Below are 11,281 nucleotides of genomic sequence, written 5' to 3'. Positions count from 1 at the left end.
AGATGGCTGGATGGTATCACTGACTCGATGGACATGAGTCTGAGTGAACTCTGGGAGTTGGTGATGGACAGGGAGGCCTGGCGTGCTGCGATTCATGGGGTCGCAAAGAGTCGGACATGACTGAGCGATTGATCTGATCTGATCTGATCTGATAATTGCTTTACTATATTGTGTGAATTTCTGCCATACAGCAAAGTGAATCAGCTGCACATACACATATATCCCCTCTTCCTTGGATTTCTTTCCCATTTGGTGGTTTAGACCCTAAGTCGTATGCAATTTTTGCGACCCCATGGACTGTAGCCTGCCAGGCTCCTCTGTCTATTGGATTCTCCAGACAAGAATACTGGAGTGGGTTGCCGTTTCAGGTCACCATAGAGTTCACTGTGCTATACAATCAGTTCTCACTGTGTGTGTGTCAGTCGCTCAGTTCTGTCCAACACTGTGACCCCATGGACTGTAGCCCACCAGGCTCCTCTGTCCAAGGGACTCTCCAGGCAAGAGCACTGGAGTGGGTTGCTATTTCCTTCTCCATCAGTTCTCATTAATCTATTATTCACATAGTGGTGTATGTATGCCAATCCCAATCTCCCAATCCATCCTATCTCCCCTTCCCCCTTTGACATCCATTTGCTTGTCCTCTACGTCCATGACTTTATTTCTGCTTTGCAGATAAGTTCATCTGTACTGTTTTTCTAGATTTCACATATATGCATGAATATACGATATTTGTATTTCTTTTTCTGACTTACTTTATCCTGTATGACTGTCTCTAGGTCCATCTACACCTTTGCAAATGGCCCAACTTCATTCCTTTTTATGGCTGAGTAGTATTCCATTGTATATATGTACCACATCTTCTTTATTCATTCCTCCGTCAATGTACATTTAGGTTGCTTCCATGTCCTGGCTGTGGAAATAGTGTGGCAATGAACATTGGGGTGCATGTTATCTTTTGAGCAGCAATTTTTTAAAGCTATGAAATTATTATGATCTAGTTCCATTTTTCTTAGCATTCTTTTTAATACAACAAAATAATTACTTAGAACCTCACTAGCAAGAGCTAATGATTCTTTAGCAAGTACCCTAATAACTTTCTCTACAGGACTTTTGCACCCTGCTCAGTTGGAGTCTGTGCTGTCCCCAGCACACACCATGAAGACACTTGGCCATGTCCTCAAATGCCCTTTTCCCTCCTTCCTGCTACTGCTGCCCATCCTTCAGGGTTCCTGATCAATTCTGAATCTCTTCTAAAGCCTTCCCTGGACTCCCCAGCTCTTAATGACCTCCCTGCTCCTAAGAACCTGAAAACCAGCCCCTCACCCACACCTGCCATCTCTGAAGCTGTGTGGCAGTGCATGGGTGGTATCTTCACAGCGGGAACATCAGTAACTAGCAAATAGTGCCCATTAACCACTGTTTGGTCCAGCTGCTTCTCCCACCCCAGCTTACCTGGCATAAACTCCTGTAGTAGCATCTTCCATGCACAGGGTGCTCAGTACTTATCTGTCGATAGATTAATTGATCTGAGTACATGTGAATGAGAAAGCCAGCCAGATGTCATAGCTAGAAAGTGCAAACAAGATCAGATGCCTTGAAATGAAGTTTTATATTCACTCTTGAGAAATTTGATCAAATGTAAGACTTTCTGTCGTCTCTCCATTGATGGAAAACACTTGAGAAGGGATCCTGAGTCTGCCACTTGCTGTGCGAATACCCACTCCAAACAGCATTGAACTTTAGTGTGAACGGCTGGAGAGGTACACTGGACTCAGTAATGGGTGTGCATGTGAGGTTGAGAGCAGGGGTTCCTTAACCAACACAGATGCTCTGAACAATTTGATAAAATGTTAGACAAAGCTACATAAGTAAAGCACCCCTGACACGCAGGCCATCTGAATGCATGTGATGAGGCTGTGAAAATACAAACTGTAGAGTTTGCATAAACAGGGCACACACTGTGTGGTTCGAGGAGTTGACAGCATGATTATTCATCAGGTCACAAGCCTGCACAGTCTGTCTACCGCTTCCATGCAGGAGCCAGGCAGCTGGAGCCATGGCAGGAATGGAGGTTCAGCCCACTCCCGTCTCCTGGCTATTTCTATGAAGCAGCACACAAGGGTGTGGTGCCCTCTCTGAGCATGCCCGGCTACCCACCTCTCATCACCTGAGCCCTGGGCAGAGTTGGGGTCTGAAGCTGAGCCCACTGGGTTCGCGGTCCAGCTCTTAGGGTGCTGCTGGCCGGCAGTGTTGGCCCCATCGATGTCCCACTGTGTAATCAAGCCCACACCGTAGGGTTTCCAAGCCCCTACTCTCAGCCTGGGAAACTCTCTTCATTTAACACCAGCACTTGGAGCTACCACTTCCCAGGCGCTGTGCACACATTGGAGTCTCCCACAGCTCCTTTACAAAGATGCGGGACCAGAGAGGTCACGTGACATGGCTAGGGCTCACAACCAGGCTCCGTGCCAGCTGCTCCGGTTCTCCTGAGAACGTCTTCACCCAAAGTCCAGGAGATATTTGAAGCACCTGTGGCTTGTCCAGCAGGTCAAAGAAGGATGTTTAGCAACTAATGCCTGGCGACATGGGCTTCCCTGGTGGCTCGGACGGTGAAGAATCTGCCTGCAAGGGAGACCTGGGTTTGATCTGGGTGGGTAAGACCCCCTGGAGGAGGGCATGGCAACCCCCTCCAGTATTCTTGCGTGGAGAATCCCCATGGACAGGGGAGATTGGTGGGCTACAGTCCATGGGGTCACAAAGAGTCAGACATGACTAAGAGGCTACGCACACCTGTGACAGAGAGCAGGACCAGTTTTTTCCCATGAATCTTGGGCTCAAGTAAGAGCCCAGAGGCAGAGAAGAGAGGGAAGGAGGTCAGGTGGGGGGTGAGGAAGGGAGGAGACAGAGACAGAGAACCGGTGGGCTGGGAGGAACACCTGATTAGACTCAGAATAGCTAAGCGATGGCCTGGTCCCTGCCACTCACTGCTGTGTGACCTAGGGCAAGTCACTGCCTTCTCTGGGCTTATGTTCTCAAAGGAAGAAGGAGTCACAGGGACAAAGGAGGCAGGGGGCTCTCAGACTGCTCCAGGTTGTACTTTTCTGATCAGAGGGCCATCCAGAGTCTGGCACTATTAGACCTGATTGCCCATACGAGCATGGTTCAGCCAGCGGAATCCAGGGCTCTTTGACCTCTGCTCCAAGTGAAGTCTGGCTTCCTCCCCGCTGCTCTGCGTCTTACCACCCTCTCTTCCCCACTTTACTACAGCCCTGTGTCCAGTGTTAGGAACTTGGATTCTCCCAGCCCTCTCACCTGCATCTCCCAGCTCACCCGACTCCCCTCTGTCACTGGCTGACCCAGGCTGTCTGCTTGAAGTTTGCCTCTCTGGGTGGCACCCCCCAAACTATCCCCAGTGTTAGGCCTGGGGGTAGCCAGCAGGGTGACAGCAGAAGCTGGACAAGGGAGGATAAACTGAAGGGAAGAGAAAACCACCAGACCGGGCAGGGCTAGTGAGGACAGCCCTGGGTGCCTTGACCTCTTCTGGGGTCACCTCAGGTGGTCCCCATGGGCAGGCCCAACTCTGTAGGTTATGGCCAGCAGCCATCCGGACTGGGTCAGTGTCTGTTCTCTGGGACCAAGGTCCCAGGTATCCCTGTTATGAAATATTTTGGATCACCCTGTCACTTCTTACCACTCAGAGCCAGAAGAAACAGACCCAAAACCAAAATCCACACTTTTGCAACAAGCTTCGATCAAACACCCCACTAACTAACCACAGGGAATAGACAGAGGCGAGATTTCTATGCCAAGAGAACACACTTTATTGGGTAAATTTCCAGGGAAGCTTAGTTTTACACGGCATAAAAGCAGTCAAAGCCAGAAACACAATCTAAGAAGTTTTTTGGTAGAAAAATCTGCTGAGCGGGGAGTCCCTCTAGGGAAGGAGAGGTGGGGGTCATTTAGAGCCGGGACCCACAGGGGTGTCCTCCTTCCTGTGGGCCAGGACCTGCCTGGTTACAGCGGCTGCACGTGCTCCCTGGAAGAAATGATCTTCCCATCTCTGATCTCCTCCGTGATGGTGCGGATCTGGGTGCTGAGCTGGGGGGCCGGAGCACAGGGACCGCTTGAGACGTAAGGAACTCTAACAGCAGGCTTGCATTCCGTGGCACAAGGATGGGCAGGCAGCCTGAGGAAATAAGATCATGTCAAGGCATGTTTGGCATTGGCCGTTGAACTGACTGGCATGTCAAACATACATGAGGGTCAAGTGAGATGGGTGGGAGACCACGACAAATGGCGCAGACGGTGCCTCTCTGAAATCCCTTGAGGGCTGCATAGACAAAGATCAGAAACTCCCAGCCAAAACCAATGGATGGAGAAGTACGGTAAGTGGAGCCAGCTTGTCCCCCTGCAAATGCTTAAAGCCCAGGGCTAGAAGAAATGTCTCTCCAGAGGCTGTGATCGAGCCCCGCCCCCCCCTTCATCTGCACAATAACCACTTCAGGACTGATGCCCTCACCGTGGTACTCAGCGTTGGGTCCAGGTGAGCCTTTTCCCCAAGCCTGGACCCCCGTGACCCACGGCCACTCACTTGCAGTCTTCTCCCTCGAGCAGGCGGCGGTAGGTGGCAATCTCTGACTCCAGCCGGGCCTTGACATCCAGCAGCACCTGGTACTCCTGGTTCTGCCGCTCCAGGTCGCAGCGTATCTCGGCCAGCTGAGCCTCCACATTGCCGATCAGGCCCTGCATCTGGGCCAGCTGGGAGCTATAGCGGGCCTCAGTCTCTGCCAGGGTGGATTCTAGGGAATTTCGCTGCAAAGGGAAAGAGGAAGCACTGCCAATGGGAGGGAATCGCCCCTAGAGACCCACAGCCCTGGGTATCTCCATACCACTAGTGATCACCACCCGTGATAACCAAGGCTGGTGGATTGGGGCACCTGCCACGAGCATGGCCAGCCCCTCAGGCAGGGGCCACTCACCATGCTGTGCTGAGCCTGCAGCTCGATCTCCAGGGCGTTGACGTTGCGTCTCAGCTCGATGATCTCTGTCTGGCAGCACTGCAGCTGCTCCGAACTGGACACCACCTGCTGGTTCAACTCCTCGGTCTGAAAAGCGTGAGAGGACCCAGAGCATGGTCAGAGCAAGTGAAGCCACTGTCAAGGGTGACCCCACCCCACAAGCTTGTCCAGGACCGGCCTGGCCCACCTGGGTGTTGAACCAGGCCTCTACATCTCTGCGGTTATTCTCCACTAGGGTCTCATACTGGCATCTCATCTCATCCAGGATCTTGTTGAGGTCCACCGGGGGAGCAGCATCCACCTCCACATTCAGCCGGTCACCAAGCTGGCATCGGAGTGTATTGACTTCCTGCAGAGAGCAGGCAAGATGGCATAAGGTTGTCACAAGGATGTTGGATGCGAGTTTGACTGACCTGGGTAAAAAGCCTCCTCCTTCGGTTGTCAGCTGTGTGACATTAAACAGGATGCTTAACTTCTCTGGGCTTCAGCCTCCTCACGCACCCTGACCTGCCTCCTTGGAGAATTTGGAAGATGATGCAAATACCAGGTAAGTAGAATCATTATCAGGCACTACCCTCCAAATGGAGATTTAGTATCATGCCCAGGAGTGTGGGATCCACGTGACCTTAGACAAGTGACTCAACCTTTCTGTGCCTCAGTTTCCTCATCTATAAAATGGAGCTTGTAATAGTATTTACCTCCTGGAATAATTGTGAAGATGACATGAAACAAGAATGAAATACAAAGTGCTTTGTAGAGTTCTTGGCACACGGTGGGCCATCAGTAAATGTCAGCTGGGGTTACTGTGGAAGTGGTTGTCACCGTTGTTACACCCAAGGGTCAGTAATGGCTCCCTGCTGGGTGGGAATAATTAGGAGGCTATGTGAGACCAGCCTCACCTCCTCATGGTTCTTCTTGAGACATATCAGCTCCTCCTTCAGAGACTCCACCTGCATCTCCAGGTCAGCCTTGCACAGGGTCAGCTCATCCAGGATCCGGCGCAGGCCATTGGTGTCGGCCTCCACCAGCTGCCGCATGCCCAGCTCCGTCTCGTACCTGCACACACAGAGCCCTGCTGAGTCTGCGGCAAGGCCACTCACAGGCAGGGCCCGCCACGTTGTTGTCCAGCTGCTTGGGGTCAGCATCACTGTGGTTCTCTCCCTTGACCCAGAAAGGATCTAGAACTGATGCCACACTTCCCACTTACAGCTGCATCTGGCCTCACTCTTACTTTACCAGCTCCCAGGGGCAGAGGACAGAGGCAAGGGAGCCGCATAGAACTGCCTTCCCAGATCAGGCCACTCACTTGGTCCGGAAGTCGTCGGCAGCCAGCTTGGCGTTGTCAATTTGCAGGACCAGCCTGGCGTTGTCAGCCTTGGTTAGCAGGATCTGGGGAACCAGGGCCATCCTATGAGCTGGGGAAGGCCCAGCAGTGTGGGGGCAGGTGGGAGGGAACAGTCCAGCTTTCAGAGGCCATATTTCTAAGTACCTTTGGCATTTCCAGCCCTGAGCTCTGAGCCTAGATATAGAGGGAGTGTCAGTCCTGGAAAGTCATTAGAAAAGACCCTGATGCTGGGAAAGATTGAGAACAGGAGGAGAAGGGGACGACAGAGGATGAGATGGTTGGGTATGGTTGAATGGCATCACCAATTCAATGGACATGAGTTTGAGCAAACTCCAGGAGATAGTGAAGGCCAGGGAATCCTGGTGTGCTATAGTCCATGGGGTTGCAAAGAGTTGGACATGACTTAACGAATGATCAGCAACAACAGTTCCAGGAGGGACATCACAGTGGCCATCAGCCCTGACACCTGCAGCCCCAAAGGCACAGTGGGTCACACAAGGTGAGCAGAGAGAACCAGGCCAACCTGGATTCAGATTCCACATCCAACACCGACAGACTATGGTATCTTGAGAAAGTGCCCGAACCTCCCTAAAATTCAACTTCCACATCTGTTAGATGGAACCAATAATGTCCATCTCTCCAAGATGAGGAATACACAAACAAAAGGAAGGGAAGGCATTAGGCGCAGAGCTTGTGTCCAGTAAGGACATGGTGTGTGTGATTGCTCTTCCTATAGCTGAGACTGGCTGGAAAGGAGGGGAGTTTACAAGCAGAGAGAGGTCTGGGTCCCCCAAGAAACCAAACCCCTAGAGAGAAAAGCTGGCCCTAATGGGAGAGAGATCCTCTGAGAGCTACAACCTCATCTGCAGTGGGATGAGACAGACCGCTCCCAGGGTCTGGGTGGCTGGGCTGGGGTGGGGCCAGGCCCCAGGTACCTTCTGCTGGAGCTCCTCAATGGTCTTGAAGTAGCACTGGTAGTCAGGGCAGATGTACGGGGCCTGAGACTCGTACCACTCGCGGATGCGGCTCTCCAGCTCCGCATTCTCCCGCTCCAGCTGCCGCACCTTCTCCAGGTAGCTAGCCAGGCGATCGTTCAGGAACTGCATGGTCTCCTTCTCGTTGCCATTGAAGGAGCCCTCGCAGAACCAGCCCCCGGCCCCGGCAAAGCCAGAGGAATGGAACCCAGAGGACAGGAAGGAACCAGGCAAGCAGCTCCCAAGGCTGGAGAGGCCCAGCCTGACAGAGGAGGCTGACCCAGCAAGGCTGGGCCCCCTGCAGGAGCCCACGGAGCGGACACAGGACACCCGAGAGATGCCGCTGGTGGCACCACAGTGGCCCCTGATGGACCCAGAGGAGAAGATCGGGGAGCAGAGCTGGGAGGCCATGATGCTAGCAGAGAAGGTTGCAGCTTAGCAAGGAGCTCAGGTTCTGGCTCTCATGGCCTCTCTGAGGCATTTATATACACTGTCTGTGGGGTGTTGCCATCTTAAACTTGGGAAAGCCCATTCCTATTCCAGGAGAATCTCATTAGAATGTGATTTTTTGCTACCCATCCAAAATCCCTTAGCTTGTAAAAATTAAAAAGAATGTAGAATTTCATTTGCTAAGTCAGGACTCTCAGCTGTCGTCATTTCCTGGTAGAATATGAATTTTATTGCCTCTTTAAAGTCCTTGCACCAGATCCCATAAATTGGGAGTGGCCTCACGAATGACATTTGGTATCTGCCCTCTCTGTGAGCCTTCTTCCAGGTGCCCAGGCTGCTCACTTGTCACCTCTGACCACTACCCCTACCCCTCATAGCTGCTCACCTCAGGGATGCTAAGAAGGGAGAAAAGGGAAGTAAAATTCACAGAACACCTATCATGTGCCAGGCTTATAGTCATTTCATGGACACCTCACAACAGTCCTGGGAGATGGCCAGTATCATCTCCGTTTTACCAGTGAGGAAACTGAGGCTCAGAATGGTTGAAAGAAAGGAAGGAAGGAAAAAGGAAAGAAAGAGAAAGCTTGCTTGAGATGAACAGGTAGTGAGTACAAAGGATCTGAAACCAGGGCTCTGGGACCCCAAATCCCACATTCTTGTCCCATTGCTTCTCCAACACAACCAAGATCAAGTTCAGGCACCCAGAATTTGGGGATGGAAGACCTAGGTTCAAACTCCGGCTCTGCTGTTGATCTGTCCTGTGATGCTGAGCACATCACTCCATCCTGGACATCCTCAGTGTCCTCACGGGCCTGCTTCATGCAGATCCAAGGAGGGTCGAAACCAGGGCAGAAGTAAATATGGTTTGAAACACCTCGGGTGCTGTAGAAATGTTGGTTGGGCTAAGAGGACAGTCTTTGACGATGGTTTGTGGCTGTGGCTGGCAGCCCTCAGGTGGAGCTGCTTTGAAGGGCAGTTTCTTTTGCGGGCCCTAGTTCCCTGAACCTAAGAAGGTAGAATAATCAGGACCCTGGGCAGTCCCCTTGCCCCAGCCCCACCCCCACCCCTGCCCTCAGTTCAGTTCAGTCACTCAGTCATGTCCAGCTCTTTGCAACCCCATGGGCTGCAGCATGCCAGGCTTCCCTGTCCTTCACCAACTTCTGGATCTTCCTCAAACTCATGTCCATCGAGTCAGTAATGCCATCCAACCATCACATCTTCTGTCATCCCCTTCTCCTCCCACCTTCAATCTTTCCCAGCATCAGGGTCTTTTCCAATGAGTTACTTCTCTGCATCAGGTGGCCAAAGTATTGGAGTTTCAGCTTCAGCATCAGTCCTTCCAAGGAATATTCAGGACTGATTTCCTTTAGGATTGACTGGTTTGATCTCCTTGCAGTCCAAGGGACTTTTGAGAGTTTTCTCCAACACCACGGTTCAAAAGCATCAATTCTTTGGCACTCAGCTTTCTTTATGGTCCAACTCTCACATCCATACCTGACTACTGGAAAAACCATAGCTTTGACTAGACGGGCCTTTGTTGGCAAAGTAATGTCTCTGCTTTTTAATATGCTGTCTAGATTGTTCATAGCTTATCTTCCAAGGAACAAGCGTCTCTTAATTTCATGGCTGCAGTCATCATCTGCAGTGATTTTGGAGCTCCCCAAAATAAAGTCTCTTACTGGTTCCATTGTTTTCCCATCTATTTGCCATGCAGTGATGGGACCAGATGCCATGATCTTAGTTTTCTGAATGTTGAGTTTTAAGACTTACTGGTGCCTAAACGGGGTACAGAAATGGTCCATGCAGACCCTTTGGACAGAGAAGGAATAAGAGGATTAGATGAGACACTACAGAGAGTTAAGCAACCCAAGAGGAGACCTGAGGATTAAGGAACAAAGGTAAATTCAGTCTTCCACCCTCAACATGGGTTTTCCCAAGGCTTGAGCAACCTGCTCACTTTTTGTCCACACAGACACACACGGCAAGGCTGGCGTTTATAGAAGCATTTATATGCGTCTGAACTTGTAATTTACCAGCCTCTTAAAACACTTTATAAGCTTCTCTCTGAAATTACTCAGGAGGGTTGGCTGTGGTGCACATTCTTGCCTGGTCCAGTGGATACCCAGATGGGATGCCCAAGAGCCACCTGATGGGCTCCCAGCCCATCCTGGGAGAGACAGCAGGAGCAGCAGGCCTCCAGAGCTCGACTGCCCAGCAGTGGTGCCTTCGGGCTGCCCACCTTCCCTGCAGGGCCCAGGATGGGCTGTCTCAGGGTTTCTCAAGCTCAGCACTGTGGACATCATAGACTACATGATTCCTAGTGTGGGGGCCTCCTGTGCACCATACAGTGTTAGCGGCATCCCTGGGCAGATGCCAGTAGCAACCCCCCCCCAAGTCATGACAATCGGAAACTCTCCCGACACTGCCCAACGTCTCCTGATGGAAAATCTGCTCCCAATTGACACCCACTGGACTATTAGGACAGGGACTGAGGCTGTGACCAGACCTCCTGGCAGCCCCTCCTTTGTCTTCTAAGACGACGAGTGCAGAGTCTGGCTGTCACCGTAGGGCCCGTTCAGGCAGGTCCTTGATGCACGCATAACTCTACTTACCTCATTTGTGACACAGTATGCTTGTCCAGAAGGCGGCTGCTCCCCTGCCCCTACATAGCTCATCTCTGACTGGGATCTCTGTCTGCTGGACATCTGAAGTCAATGTTCTCATGTGTTTGTTTTTAATCCCTCCACTGTGCAATCCATATCTGAAGCTGATTCTAGGTTTTTCTCAGGACAATTGAATGAGCAGGTTTCTGCTGTTCTGGCTGTGTCCCCATCCAGAGGGCCACTGTGGGCCAGAGTCCAGGCAGGTGTCTCCAGGGCAGCGAGAGGTGGCACGGACCTCTCCTGGAGTGGGTGACAAGCTGCCCAGAGAAAGTCTTTTGGAAGCCCTTAGTCGCCTGCCTTTCTCCATGGTGCAGGCAGCAAGGACACCTCTCAGAAGCAAGTGTGGAAGGGGTCTCATGGGAGGAACTCCTCTGCTCTCTTTCACCTCAGAAGTCTGGACCATCACAGGATGGATTGAGGCCCCGCTGGAAAAAATGTTCTTCCTGTATCAGAGGAGAGAACCCGGGACTCACAGGTCTGTTCATCTCCTGAAGCCACTTCAGCTCACCCCTTCCCATGGTGGCCCAGCCCTGGAGAAAATCCAGCTGCACAGTGTTAAGTACATCAGGTGTGCCCGGGCACCAAGTGTTATTTCAAAATAAGGTTCTATGCTGAGACTATCCTTTCCAACCTGAATCAAAAATACACTGGCTAATTAAATAGAATGAAATAAGGCCATTTGCAGCAGCATGGATCGACCTAGAGATTGTCATACTGAGAAAAGTAAGTCAAACAGAGAAGGAGAAATAGCGTATAACACCCCCTATGAAGGACTGATGCTGAAACTGAAACTCCAATACTTTGGCCACCTGATGCAAAGAGCTGACTCAT

At 51.5% G+C, this 11,281-nt stretch overlaps 1 protein-coding gene across 1 annotated transcript; it reads right to left on the bottom strand.

The window, feature by feature from the left end:
• Positions 1 to 3,847: 3,847 nt before the first annotated feature.
• On the bottom strand, positions 3,848 to 7,748 carry KRT36 (keratin 36). The gene is made up of 7 exons (XM_055579919.1): positions 7,299 to 7,748; positions 6,325 to 6,407; positions 5,918 to 6,074; positions 5,206 to 5,367; positions 4,980 to 5,105; positions 4,592 to 4,812; positions 3,848 to 4,186 (listed from the first exon to the last, which is right to left on the bottom strand). The coding sequence occupies exons 1-7, from the start codon at positions 7,746 to 7,748 to the stop codon at positions 4,015 to 4,017; spliced, it is 1,371 nt and encodes a 456-aa protein (XP_055435894.1). The 3' UTR covers positions 3,848 to 4,014.
• Positions 7,749 to 11,281: the final 3,533 nt, after the last annotated feature.

Source organism: Bubalus kerabau, chromosome 4 (genome assembly GCF_029407905.1).
Source record: "Bubalus kerabau isolate K-KA32 ecotype Philippines breed swamp buffalo chromosome 4, PCC_UOA_SB_1v2, whole genome shotgun sequence".
Classification (NCBI taxonomy): Eukaryota; Metazoa; Chordata; class Mammalia; order Artiodactyla; family Bovidae; genus Bubalus; species Bubalus kerabau.
The sequence above is the reverse complement of the archived record's forward strand: the minus strand, read 5'-3'. Positions and strand labels throughout refer to the sequence as shown.